Source organism: Propithecus coquereli, unplaced genomic scaffold (assembly GCF_000956105.1).
Source record: "Propithecus coquereli isolate 6110/MARCELLA unplaced genomic scaffold, Pcoq_1.0 Scaffold85, whole genome shotgun sequence".
NCBI classification, from domain to species: Eukaryota; Metazoa; Chordata; class Mammalia; order Primates; family Indriidae; genus Propithecus; species Propithecus coquereli.
Window position 1 is genome coordinate 6,018,983 of NW_012154729.1, and position 14,867 is coordinate 6,033,849.

A 14,867-nucleotide genomic window follows, 5' to 3' on the forward strand; every position below is an offset into this window, starting at 1 on the left:
GTTTGTAAGTAATATTAAATAATTTTAACCCTACATCCTTTCTATTTCTATGAGTATAAGCCATCTTGACTGAATGTTAAAATCTCTTTCTTGGTATACAAACATACATAATTTTATATAATGCAAAAATGGAATCATGCCTTACGTCCTTTTTTGTGTCTGGGTATGTAAGGCTTTTATCTGTCCTCTTTTTTTACTTATCTCTGCCTTCCTTCTCCACCGCGTTGGTCATTCCACCAGGGGGGCCCATGTTTACAACCTCTTATGAATTTTTCCATATTTTTCTCCACGCTCAAATAATCAGGTAGAGACATATATACACAAACATATATAGGGGTATTTTTTTTATCAATATAAGATCATACAATGCACACTTTTCTGCATCTTGCTGTTTTTACTGAATCAAACCTCCCAGAAATCCCTCCAGGACAACTAGAATTGCTCTAATTATTTCTTTTTAATGCCGATCCCATAGTGAGTATGAGGATGTACTATCTTTTAATTGTTTTGTGCGAGGAAACAAAGCTTCTTGTGAACAGAGGTTCTGTATTATATGGGTGTTCTTCTGTACCTACAAAGTTACCAGAATGTTACCAGGCATGCGATAGGCAGTTAGCAAATACCCTTTGACTCGAGCCGATAGATTGCATAGGGGACAACCACAGACTGCCATCTTCTTAGGTCAGGGTTGGGTATTATTTAAACAAAGACCTGAGACTTTTAGGTAAGTCATAGAGGGCCATAAGGGTAGGAAATATTTTGAAATAATATGATCAAGAGGTAGAGTCAGACGTCTTTTCAACACTATTAAAATAATCAGTCCAAAGAATATTGGTTTCAAAGAATAGCTTTGATCGAATTACTAAATTCTTTTTTTTTTTTTTTTTTGAGACAGAGTCTCACTGTGTTGCCCGGGCTAGAGTGCCGTGGCATCAGCCTAGCTCACAGCAACCTCAAACTCCTGGGCTCAAGCAATCCTTCTGTCTCAGCCTCCCTAGTAGCTGGGACTACAGGCATGCGCCACCACACCCGGCTAATTTTTTTCTATATATTTTTAGTTGTCCAATTAATTTCTTTCTATTTTTAGTAGAGACGGGATCTCGCTCTTGCTCAGGCCGGTTTCGAACTCCTGAGCTCAAATAATCCGCCCGCCTCAGCCTAAGCGTATTTTCCACCAAATCTCTTCACTCTGACTCAGGCCTGGTACAAGTTAGTCTGAAGGCTTTGGAAGTTCTTTTTTTTCCCCCCAGGAGGAAAACAGAAAGTGACAACAGCCAAATAACTTTAAATGTGTGAGTTCTGATCACTTATGACTTGAAAGCTTGATTCTTTTATTATTTATCACTCATTAAATACTCTGGCTCTCCTTTATTAAATGTTAAATCATCTTAAGTGGTATGGTTCTTGCTATTTATTTGAAATGGCAAAGTGTAAGGGGAAAAAGAAAGTGGCCCATTTCCTTGTTAATGTGGCATTCAGATAAAACACAGTGAGCTCAACAGACAGGTCAACTGGCTGCTGATGGGGACTCTGTACAATTATTCATAACACAAGAGCCATAATTAGGGAGAAATGTCTCCTCGCAGCACCACTGAGATTGCAAGGCAGGAATTCCATTTCCCCGTAGGGCATGGTTGGTATGTGCATTAGAAAATGCTTGAATATGCCACTTGCTTCCTTTCTGTCATCCAGTGACAGGGCTGATGTGCTGCCAGGGGTGGTGCCGCCGGAGCAAGACCCCACCGGCTTTCCAAGGGTCCCCACTTGCAATAGTCACTACCCACGTTGGTTTTCTCTCCACCTCTGCCAATACTGCTTAAAGTCGTGCTCACAGGATACTTGTTAGGAGAAGCCTGAACACATGAGGATAAGGAACCACATGACAAAACAAAAGTCTACAATTAAGCCACATTTAAGGGACCTCGTTGACCATGAGTCTAAACTTCTTTTTCTCTATTTTTTAAATCAGTATGTATTCATATTACGTTAAAAGCCCGTCTTTTCTTCAAATCCAACAACTGAGGGTCATCTTTAGCTCCATGAGATGACAAATTCCTTGATGACTCTCTTCCCAGCACCTTGCAAAGTGGATGGCGTCTGTCACCTAACGAATGCACTGCAATAACTAAGCTTGTCTGATCGCCAATAGATACTTTACACAGAAGGAAGTTAGCACCTACTGTGCAAAATGAGACAATCGAATGGAGACGAATTAAAATCTTTCCTCTTACCTTATCTTTAGCGCTTCGAATTATCTGAATTTTAGGGCACCTTTTCACTCCAGATGAAATATCCAGCCAGTTTTCTAAGTTCTCTGAATGTACACAATCTACTTGAAAAGTGCACCTAAAAAAAGAAAACAAAAAGGCGACAAAACAGCAACCCCACACACGCATTATTAAAACTTTCTCATACTTGGCTTCAGTACAGATTGCCAGGCTTTGTACAGTGGATTATTGATTTTGAGCAAGAATAGGATCATGATGTTAAAACCATGAAAAGCAAGAAGAAAACAGCAGAGCATTTTTTCCATCGTGTCTAGGAGCAGAGAACAAATGTAGACAACATGTTGAACTCCGACTCCTGAGCCATCTCTCAAGATGACATCTCCAAATACATCCAAAGCACATCCTCTCGTGGATTCTAAAATAAAGAGCTCGCTTCTAGAAATGCCTAGCAAAGCGCAGTCCAAGAGAGGGGTTGCATATTGTATACAGTTTAGGTTTGTAATTCATTCCCAGATTATCAACCTCTTGTGCAACTTGTTTTTCGTTTAAAAAAAAAATGATAAAGCTACTGTTTTGTGTGCTTTGCAGTATGATGATTAAATAAAAATATTTCAAGGGCAGAGTCTGCCCAAGAATTTGATAGGACATTCCATAACCATCTGCTACATAACATTTATTTAGGCAGATACCAAATTATATCAAAAGATATAGGTGAAACATTTTCTGGGACTACTTTCCCAAGTCAGCCAGATCGGAGGATGCCCCAAATAAGTCTTCAGTTGTGGCCAGGGCCAAATGCTTTGATAAACAGCAGTTCAGAAGCTGACTGGTGAGATCACTGGCTGGCTTGATGTTACGGTTAGTCTGGGTCACGGTAACTCAGGAACCCTTGCCTCACCAGATGGGCCACCAACTGGACAAGAACAGACACCAAATGCCACATTATCTTCAAATGGTGTTAGACTCCACAGACATCCCATTGAATAGTACCGAGCAAGGAACAAAACATCTTTGGTATCTACATCTCCTCCAGGCCGAAGGTTAAACAGAAGAGGCAGTAAACCAGTGACAGTGAGTTTTAAAAGAAACCGAAAACACATGAATCATGAGATTGAAAAACAACCAAGTGATGACCACATTCCGCTGTGGGGAGTCCCTGAGGGGATCCGAGGGGAATGAGGTATGAATGGGCCCAAAGAGCGTATTTGACTTTACAAAGGTTTTATTTCTTCTTCTTCCTCTTCTCTCTCTTTTAACTCTTAAGAATTTAGGCCTCATGGCTTTGTCTTTGAGCTCCGTGCTAATTTGAATATGGCAAAAATAGAACAGGAAGTCAGTGAGTTTCACTAAGCGCGTCATCCCCAAGCACAATGCTTCAGCATGTCATCGTCTTCTGACATCTGGGGAACCCTGCTCACGGCGAGCACATCTGTGTCCCAACTCCCACCGCATCTGTGTGCGTTCCTTCTCCAACCTCACACCCCTGGGGACTTTCATCAGCAACTCTCCAAAGCCATAAATTTATCTGACCCTCGATGGCTAGCTCGTCCGTCACGGACGTTAAGTTCAAAATTAAAACGCCTCTCAAGGTCAGGGAGAGTTTGCAATGGCCAGACAAGCACTGCTCGATTGGAAAACAGAGAATGACGAAGCTGGTTCTTTAGTTTGTATCTGAAATAGATCACGACTGTCAGAAACTCCCTGCCTCTCATGGGCACTCTGGTTTGTAAAAGGTACTTCCTCTGCCTATAAGAGAGGGAAAAAAAAGCCAATTCTAAAGAGACTGGCGTACAAATATTTTTGTAGGTTCTTAATGCTGCCTGGGAGTCAAAGCCTAAGGCTGCCAAAAAAACAAGTGTAAAATATTTCATACAAATAGTGCTACAATTTGCCAATTTGTAGGCAGAAAACAGTAGTGCCACAGAGTTATCATTCCCTTTTCTGACCTCCTATAGCATTTCTTGTCAGAACCACATATTTTGGTATTTAATCGTATGCTGCCTTGAATTACAACTTAACTGTTTCGTATGCCTCTGTCGGTCTCCCCATGTAAGCTCTAAGCTCTTAACAGGAAGGGAGAATGTCTTTAATATTTCTTTAGCAAATCCCTCAGTGTCTGGCAGCATGATATGCAAATACTAGGGTTTCAATAAATATTTTTCAATGAATGGATGAAACATGAAATCTCCATAGTTCCTTTCTGTTGGTGATTTCTCTTTCTAGAGTTTTGATTTACATCTGTCTGACTCCTTACGCCAAAGAGACTATTTTTATCATAGGCTAAAAGTTCAAATCTGAGAACTCAATTAGGAGGTGAGGTTCTCTGTTTATTTTTTTGAAAAAAAAAAAGAGAAAAGAAAATACATAATGAACCTTTCATTTCCTATTCTGCATAAAGTAAAAACAAAATCTAGCCATGTTAAACAACGAAATATAAATTCCTTGTTTGTAAGAAAAAAAAAAAACTCCAAAATTTCTGAACTCCTATTCCTTGCCTCTCACCAGTAGAAAAATAAAATAAAAAGCGAACCGTGACACCAAGAATGTATAACCAGATGGTCAACCAACAAGAGTATCTTATTACTTTTCAAATACTGCAGATTATAAAATCTTCATGACAGTACATTTACCCACACACTTCACATTTCTTAAGGAGGGGGAACAGATCTTATAGCTCCCATATGTTAGTAAACAAAAGCAGTTACTTTGAAATAATTCCTTTTGAAAGCTATCACTCTTATTCCTGTGTATCAACAAGAGCAAGGGGAAAGTACACAAACACTTAAGCCACTGCCCTAATCAAATTAAAATCTCATTGTCAGATATGACTTTTAATGAGGCTGACTCCTCAGTGACTCATTCTTAGGTAGTGAGGCATTTCTTAATGTCTTCATTGCAATTTCTTCAGGCCACAAGTAGGAGGAAAATTGGATGTGCATTAGAATGGGTGTATTCTGAAGAAAATGGTAGCAATATATTTGCTTTCTTTACCTAGGCTAGTGCTTTTGCCCCATCCTCTACTGTGGATCTACCTGAAAGTCCTAGGACTCCCAATCAGTATTTTGTTTTTCTAGTCCTTATTTCCGGTTAGAGCGCATGCTTACATGATAAAACCAAGAAGCAGACATAAGCCTGTTTGCAAATTAGAAAACAGAACCTGTTCAGATGCAAAGAGATTGACTGAAGGAAAAACCCCCAAACCAAAAAGTTAATTAAAAAAAAAACCTTCCTTAGGTAAAAAACACTGCATGTGAAAATACATCAATGAAACTATTTAAGAAGGCTTATTCTTATTAGTTTGCCATAAAATCTGCTGTACAGCTTGATTTATTCAAAATAATAATAGAGTTTGATATTGCCACTCAACTGTAGAAGTACATGATCACCCCTCCCTCAGCCCCAATGCATAAAAAAGTGTGTTCCAAACCAAACAGGCCCCAACTCAAGAATAGGGAGGTTCTAGACACTTGTTTCTAAGTTTGCTGTTTGCAATTCAGAAAGTATTTTCATACAGTGAGTTTGCTTCCTGAGTTTCTAGAAATGTGTGTAACCCATAATGTCCCCGATAACGTCCCCATCATACAATGGCGTGGAGGGAACACTGCTCTGTGCCAGGCACTGTTCTGAGTGCTTACGGTTAGTTCATTCTATAGGGATGAAACAGAGGCTCAGAGAAGTACAGTAACATGCCAAGGTCACACAGCTGCTAAGTCTGACTTCAGAGCCACAAACTTGGCCACTCAGCTGCATGGCTACCTGTGGACCTGAACTGCCATTTACTAAAGCACATAAGGAGAAAGGCATTCGGAGTTCCTCTGGGCTTTCAGGGGCCTCAACAGTGGTTGGAAGGTGGGGCTGGGCCTGCACGAGAGGACAGAGATGGGGACCGCAGGAACAGAGAACAGACTAGGGAAGGCAGAGACTCTAGGATGAAGAAGGGACCAGGGATTTGGGAGGGAAACACAGAGGTGGGGATTCTGATTTTCATCAACCACTAGCCCTGAATACAAAACACCCAAAACACCCAGCTAGAGGTTAAAATTCCAGGTGGCCCTCAACTTATAAATCTATTGTGCTCCCAAAAAATTCGCTTGCAAACCATCTGTTTGTAAAATGGAATACATTTTTACCCTATAAAAATAATGTTATAAACAGTGATTAGGTTTCCAGGTTAGCCCACGAAACCCATTTATCTATAATGTAACTTCAATACTATATATATGCAATAAGAGTAGCTGAAAACAATGAGATTGCAGCCATTTGCATTATATAGCAGTTTCTCTTCTTTACTTATTTGTGTTTCTGCTCAGCTGGTAGTCTGGGAACAGTGCCCAGCTGGATCGACTTTTAAATTTATTATTACAGTATTGCATTTATACAGCATTTCTATTTTTTTAAATGGGCATGGCTTAAATTATTAATTGTTTTCATGCCAACATAAAGAACCAGGAGGCCCACCTCTGAAAAGGAGCTGAAGTTTCCAGGCAGGTGAAATGCCCATGGGCTGGGCTGGGGGACCTTGAGAATCTGACTCTATTAGGCTAGAATCTCTCAGTAAAAATTTACCACTTACTAACCTTGAAATAGAAACTCTGAACTCAGAAATGTAACTTCTACTTCCTGCCACTTGAATTTCATCAGCAACCTCTAATCTAATTGTTCACCAAGAGCAGACAGTCCCTGAAGGAATCTGATAACTAAATATCAGGTAAGTGGCTTGAATGTGGGGGTTAGTGTGAACTGTTGCAAAGATTCTATCCTGATAAAATATCAGAAAACTTTTAACAAGGAAATAATCCAGCTTCTTTCTTTCTCTCTCACTCTCTCACTTTCTCTCTTTCTCTCTGTCTCTCTCTCTCTGTCTGTCTCAGGGAACAGAAGACTGCATCTAAGCTGGGGGAGGGTTTTGCCAGAAGAACATCTCAAGGTCTTTTGCTAAGTGGTTTGAAACAGATGTCTGCATTTTTAGGAAAGGCACAGAGCCCAAAGGAGGGGCTGAGGGGTCTCCAGAATTGGGGGACTCTCATTACAATTGCCAGTCCACGAGGTGAAGGAAGCAAAGTCTACTGAACAGAAGGGAATAGGAAGTCTCTCTGAGAACTCAACTCCAAATTAAAGGCCTCCGGAGTCTTTAAAAGGGGAATGCCAAAATACAAGACCAAAATAACTTGCTAGGAAAGCTGAAAAATTGGATCTTCAATCACTGGAGCTGAAAGTCAATCTACATGATAAAATTATGCTAATAACAGAGACAATTTAGAAGTTTTTTTTTTTCTAAAAAGCAAAAACATCTAACTTGCCAGGCAATGTCTTTTCACATGATTTCATTCATTTGTTATTCATAACAGACCTATAAAATAGCTACAGTAATTGTCCCTGCTTTAAGATGCGGGAAACTGAGGCATAGAAGGCTCCATATTGCTTTCCTAAGCAGTCATTGGAGGAGCTGAGATACAAAACCAGGCAGCGTACCGTCAAAGTCCGTGGTCTCACCTGCTCTCCGCTATTACCTCTCACAATAGCTAACAGTGACTGAGCCCTTCTGTCTTAGTCCACACCACAGACTGGGTAATCTGTAAAGGAACAGAAATTTATTTCGTACAGTTCGGAGGCTAGGAAGCCCAAGGTCAAGGGGCCTGCATCTGGAGAGGGCCTTCTTGCTGCATAATCCCAGGACAGAAAGCGGAAGAGCAAGAGAGGGCACCTGCACACATAAGAGACACAGAGATCGAACTGGAAGCCTGAAGCCCTTTTATAATTGGCATGAATCCATTCATGAAGGTGACGCCCTCGTGGCCTCGACACTTCCCATTAGGCCCCACCTCCCAGCACTGTTGCACTGGGGATTAAGTTTCCAACACATGCTTTTTGGGTGACACTTTGAAATCATAGCACTTTCCTAGTGCTTATACGCCAGGTACTGTTTCTAGGGCTTTCTGGGAATTAACTCGTGAATCCTCACAAACACGCCATGAAGCAGGTATTACTGTTACCACCTCCACATCAGAAACGGGGAAACCGCGGTGCAGACAGGTTAGTTAGCATGGTGTCTGGTGCTGGCATCCGTCTCTTACGACTACGCCAAATTGCTCAGACATTTTAAAGGCTTCCAGGGTAGCGACTTCTCCTCGTGCCTTCAGCACTTTCCACGGTTTACTGATATGATTCCCACACTAACCTGTGAGCATCTCCAGGGCAGAGACTGACTCATCTTTGTTTCCTCTTGGGGCCTAGTACAGGGCCTGGCCCGTGGCTGGGATTCAACAAATGTAGCTGAATTGGATTAAGAATTAAATGTTAAAGTGGCTAAATTCTTGTCTATGTCTCCATGATACCACCATAAAGTCATTGCATTGATTTTTGTTCGCTAGGTTGGCCTGTTAGCTGGCATGGTGGAAACCCAGCCTTTGTCTTGAAACTATGAGCCATTTAGCACACATAAAACGCATTTGCAGACTGAAACACTCACACAAAAGGGATTTGTGGCCTTCATCCCATGTGGTTCTTTTGTTTGTGATGAGTGTACTAAAAGTGAGCCTTCTAATTTCCAAATGCAAACCATGAACTACAGAACTGAGGAGACGCATTTAAAAAAAATAGGTAGCATGAAAATAAAAATGGGAAAATGGTATGCTTTGAGTCGGGAAGGCCTGAGTTCAAGGTGCTCTCTCACGTTCCCTGTGTAACTGGGGCACATTCCTTAGCCTCTGTGGGCCTCAGTTTCCCCACCAGTAATCAGGTGGCAATGATATTAAACCCCATCCTCCTGAGAGCAATATCAAACCCCATGCTCGGCCTATCAGAAATGGCACACTCTCCATACAGCAGAGTAGAAGCGTCCAGACGTTACGAAACATTACAAACGCAAAAAACGAAAAGACTGGCAGGAGGGCTTCGAGGGAGGAACTGAAAGTTGTGCTTGGATGTGGAGCAACTGCTGGGAACGGGACAGATACTCGGGCACAGAGACAAGTAAAAACATTTGAGGAATTTTTAAAAGCCAATCAATACATTCTTATGAGAGTGCATGCTGCCTGAGATAAGATCATTTAAAAAAAATCTGTTCCATTAAAATATATGTTTACCATTAAGAAAGGGTGTTCTTAATGGTGCTGGTTGGAAGTCAGAGAGCATCGATTAAAGAGGGTGCGGAGAAGCAGTCTGGGTGCCAAGGTCGGAGGACCTCAGTTGCCTGCTCTACTAAACAAAGCAACCCGCCTTCTGAGCAAGGTGGGCGTTCTCCCGGCGCCCACCGTTGCCAACTGCCTGGGACGCCAAGGTGCAGCTCTGCCGCTTAACAGTCTTACCCTTCTCCACCTTCTGCTTTGAGACAAGTAGGGTTTATTCACAGCTTCTCCAGCAGCTGATAAAGGAGGTGAAGAACCCATGGCCCCACTCCAGTGCTAGAAGGCCCCAAACCCCTTCCAGCACTCTTGGTAACCCAGATGCACGGACTCAGCCTGTGCCAGGGTAATTCAGTAGCGCCCGAGGCCCAAATAACATATTCCTCTCTGCTCCCCACTGCTTCCACCCCACAGACAGTTGTCCTACTTGCATCTACACAATTAGTCGGCACAATGGGGTCCTCACACAAGAAGGAGGGGCTGCCCCCAAATCCCATTATTATCATTATCGCTGTCATTAGAGCCGCATTGGACCATAAAGAAGTGTCACCGCACAGACTTCAAGCTTGAGATCTGCACGAGGACACATCCAGATTGGAAGGAAAGGAAGAATGATCTTCTGTCCCAAATTGTCTTCCTGGCCATTCCACTAAACATGGCAACGACATCAGAAGGGAGAGATCTCCAGGGCTGAAGGTGCCCCTGCAGGTGTTGGCACAGGTGTCTCCTTCTCAGTGAGGCCTCCAGGACACCCTGGTCGAAGCTGTAACCTCCCCCACCTCCAGCCAGCACTCCCCACTCCTTTTCCTGCGTTTTCTTCATAGCACCGATCACCATCTGACACGTCCTCTGTTTCCTTATGTATTTGGACACTGTCCATCGTGCTTCATGTCATGGGTTGAATAGTGCCCCCCAAATGCACGGCCACCCAGAACATCAGAATGTGACCTAATTTGGAAATAGGGTCTTTGTAGATGTAAAATTTGCAGATTTTTGAGAAGAAACCATCCTGGGCTGAGGAAGTCAATGACTGGTGTCTCTCGAAGGGAAAGGAGGAGATGTGGACACACACGGGGAAGGGGGACATGTAAAGACCAAGGCAGAGATGTGTTGTCCTTTCCAAGTCAAGAAACACCAGGAGCCACCAGCAGCTGTGCGAGGTGAGGAAGGATCCTCCCCCAGAACATTCCCTGGGAGCCCAGAGTGCTGGCCTCCAGAACTATGCGACGATACATGTGTGTTGTTTTAATCCTCCTGCTTTGTGGGAATTTGCTACGGCAGCCTGGGAAACGATGACACCTCACTGGAAGGCCCCCTGTGTTGTTCACTGCTGGTGCGTAGCATCCCGGTGCTGAGGACAGTGTCGGATGCATACTAGATGTGCAATAAATATCTGTTAAATGCGTGGAAGTTTAAACTTTCCAGGTGAAGCAGTTTCTATAACTCAAGGGGGCCCTGAGTTCCATCACCTTCCATATGCACGTCAATTGTCACCATAGTTCCATCTGGCCATGTGTTCTAGGCTCTCCTCTCTCTCCCGCTGCCATGAGGGATAATGTCGCTTTTTTCTTTCTCTTCCCTTTTGCTACCATGATGGATGGAGGCTTGGGACTCAGAGCTAAGCCTAGAGTTGAATCCTGGCTCCACTACTTGTGTAGCCTGTGATAGGCAGGAGAATGGCTTCCCAAAATGTCCCCATCCTAATCCCTGAGACCCGTGACTATGTTAACTTACATGGTGTCTTAGTCTGTTTTGTGTTGCTATAACAGAATACAACCAACTGGATAATTTATAAAGAAAAGAAATTTATTTCTTACAGTTTTGGAGGCTGGTTAAGTCCAAGGTCTAGGGGCCTACATCTGGTACAGACCTTGTTCCTGTGTCATTTCATAGCAGAAGGGCAAAAGAGCATGAGGGGGAGGGGAGAGAGACAGAGAGAGACACAGAGAGAGGCCCAAACTCATCCTTTTATCGGAAACCCACTCCTGCAATAACTAATCCACTGTGATAACAGCAATAATCCACTCACGAGGACAGAGCCCTCAGGACTGAATCACCTCTTAAAGGTGCCACCTCTCAACGCTGTTTCATTGGAGATTAAGTTTCCAGCACATGAACTTGGGGGACACACTGAAACCATAGCACATGGCAAGAGGGACTTTGTAGATGTGATTAAGTTAAGGATCTTAAAAATGGGGGATTATTTTGGATGATCCGTGTGGGCCCAGTGTAGCCGCAAGGTCCTCACAAGAGGAGGCGGGAGAGTCAGAGCCAGGGAAGATGAGAGGACAACACAGAGTTCAGGACCAGGGAGATCTGAAGATGCCACACTGCTGGCTTTGAAGACTCAGGAAGGGACCGAGAGCCAAGGAATGCAGGCAGCCTCAAGAAGCTGGAAAAGGCAAAGAAACGGACTCTCCCTACAGCCTCCAGAAGGAACTCAGCCCTGTCTACACCTTGAGTGTAGCCCAGTGCAACCCATTTCCGCCTCGTGACCTCCAGAACTGGAAGATAATAAATTCATGTTGTTTTAAGCCACTACGTTTGTGGCTATTTGTCACAGCAGCAGTAGGAAACCACATACAACCTGAGCCTGTTTTCTTATCTATAAAGTGGGGATTGGAACAGCACTTACTTCACGGGTTTCCAGGAGGACCTCACATAGCGTGGCAGGGACCGTGCTGCGCGGGCTCTGGTGTGTGATGAGCATGTTCTTCCCCATCCGTGCAGCCTGTCTCCCGGCCAGGCTTCCCGTGGAAGGGGCACGGCAACCGGCTTCGGGAGGATGAGCGGCCACACCCTGCTGGGCTTTTCTGCTGCAAAGCTCTCCGTGGCCCTCTCTGCGGCATGGAGCCCACCTCTCGTGATGGCACAACAGAAGAATATGGCCACGAGTGACTGTGCACCCTGGATCGTCTTGGTCAAGTTTTAGGGCAATAACGCCCCTGGTGGGGAGGGTCCCCTTAGGGTGAATGATTGGCCCTGGGGGGCTTGAGGAAGCAGTGTCACTTAGAGGAGAGACCTCAAGACAGGAAAGCAAGGCCAAGCAAAGAACTGGGGTACGCCCACAAGGAAACCATTCCACTCTTTTGGTTTGTTACTCTGGTGTCTTGGGGACAAATATGTTTAGAATTCAGATTTCAGTTTTCTCTCCTGTGTTAAAAATCCCCTTCTGTTACTCCCAACCCTTCAGGAAGTCTGATAGGGAGGTGGCCACAGAGCCCTGCTGGGAGGCCAAGTTGAGAAATGATCTCTTTCACAATCTCGTGTGTAGAACAGCCTAACAGCAGCTGAAGACCTAAAAACAGCTACCAGGGGCTGCCTGAAGGTCTTCCAACTGTCGACATGGAAGAAACATGTAGAAGAACACGGGCGAATGTTAAATTTATACAAATAATCCAGGAGAGAGCGCAGATGCCTTTATAACAAGCATGCTGGGGGTTTGTCTCCGCCCGTACATGCCCTGTGCAGGTGGAGCATGAAGGCATGGGACCATGAAGGCAGGTGTGGTCTTTCCTGCGTGGCCCATTTTCTGAAGAGGACCCAGCCCTGATTCCATTATGTGACTGAGACCAAGGCAAGTGGAGCCCCATGGCGGTGTTGGGAGAGGCACGGAGATACCTGAAATTTGGAGAAATAGCCCCCAGGTAGATGACTCAGGAAGAGACGCGCAATGAACTCCTTCTTTATAAAACACACCAAAGGAAAGCGGCCCTGGGAGGGTGGTGGCGTGGGAGGTCGGGAGAGCTGACATCTTCCACATGGCCATCACGATAATCTTCTTAAAACGCAGATACAACTGTGGCAGTCCTCTGCTTAAAACCCTAATGAGTTCCCAGCACCCACGAATGAAGTCCACAGGCAGAGCCCAGCCAGGGCCTCCATCCACTCCCTACCTGCCGGAGCCAGTGCCCCGGCAACGGAACTCAATCCGCCAGTCCCAGGACAGACCGCTCACCCTGCTGGCTCTTCTGCCTGCAGTGCCTGCCACCCGCTTTTCCCTTGGTGAAAGTCCGTGCAGGCTTCCAGGCCACCTCCTCTCTGAAGCCTTTCCCAACCTCGGGGACAACTGGCGGCTCCCTCCTTGGGCTTCCACCGTGACAACAGCTGACACTACTTTAGTGCTTACCCTGAGCCAGGCACCGGGCCTACGACCACCTACATTAACTGGTTTAATCCTCTCAGCGACCCCCTGGGCAGGTACTATGATTAACCCTGCTTTACAGAAGAGGAGATTTAGCACAGAGAAGAGAAGAAACTAGCAGGTCACACAGAAGCCCAGGTTCGATCCCAAGCAAGTTGCGTCTGGGACCTTTACTCTGTCTTCCTCAGCCATCCTGCTCGTGGTGCCAGCGTGGAAGTCAGCCCCCTGCATTTCCCGTGTGGCCCAAACAGGCCACTCCTCCTAATCCCCTACTCAGTAAATGGCGCCTCTGTCCATCTGGTCACCCCAGCCAGACACCTGCACTCCTTCCCCTATAATCTCAACGCCGAATTCGCTGCAATAACTCACCCCACTGCGCGCTCTGAGACTCAGCGCTGGCATCTCTCGGAAGCCCTTACGACCTCACGCGGGTGCCCATCCCTTGGCGTCCAGCCTAGTGCCTCATCCTGTGCCTGGGACACAGGAGGAACCCAGGACGTGGGTACGTACCCTTCTTTGTTTTCTTTGTGAAGACTCAGATCAAAGGAGAAAGAATACATCTCCCGGAAAAACAGTGGCCACCTTGATATTTTATTTTTCATTTTATGGCCCTATTTTTAGTGTGTCAGACTCAAAGGGGAATCCAATTAATCACCAAGTCCTGTCAATTCTATCTTCCATTAGCTCTCTAATCCACCCACTTCTTTCCATCACTGCTACTAGGACTGTAACTCAGTCCCCAGCCTCTCGCTGGGTACAGCCACCTGCTACCTGATCTGCCGGCCTCCAGTGGGGTCCCCCCTCCAGTACTCCTTGCATCCCAGGGTGCTTGTTCTAAAACACTCATCTGATCTGCTCACACTTCTAATTAAAGCCTTGCAATGGCTCCCCAAAGTCCTTCAACAATGTCCCAGTTCTTTAAAGTGGCCTGCAAGACCCTTCATCTGCCCCTGCCTACCTTGCCCCCTCATCCTCCAACAGTCCTCGGCTATAGTGTGTGTTTGTCCAGACTGAGTGCAGGCAGCCTCTGCTATAGCTCCTGGCCTTTGCACGGCCTGTCCCCTCAGCCAGCTTCCCCTGCCTCCCCTTGACCTCGCCAACACCTGCCTATACTTCAGGTTCAGCACAGACACCCCTTCTTCCAGGAAGCCTTCCCTGACCTTTTAAGTTTGGGTTAGATTTTATGTGGCCCCCTGAAATCCTACACTTCCTCTATGCTACCCCTTATTACAGTCTATTTCATTCTTCTCCTTTACTTATTGATAGATTAGATTATTATTCCCAACTCTTCAATCCCTCCTGTACTAGAATTACACATCTGCACGACCCTGTGCCTTGTGCCTCTGCAGTGTCTCCTGCGAGAGCAGGTGG

General features: G+C 45.0%; 1 protein-coding gene across 1 annotated transcript in view; it reads right to left on the reverse strand.

Moving 5' to 3' along the window:
* Positions 1-14,867, reverse strand: part of PLXNC1 (plexin C1) — a 137,007-nt gene that overhangs the window by 85,671 nt on the left and 36,469 nt on the right. Inside the window, exon 5 of the mRNA XM_012664045.1 lies at positions 2,232-2,346. Coding sequence (XP_012519499.1) covers positions 2,232-2,346 — 115 coding nt within the window. The remainder of the gene's footprint in view (positions 1-2,231; positions 2,347-14,867) is intronic.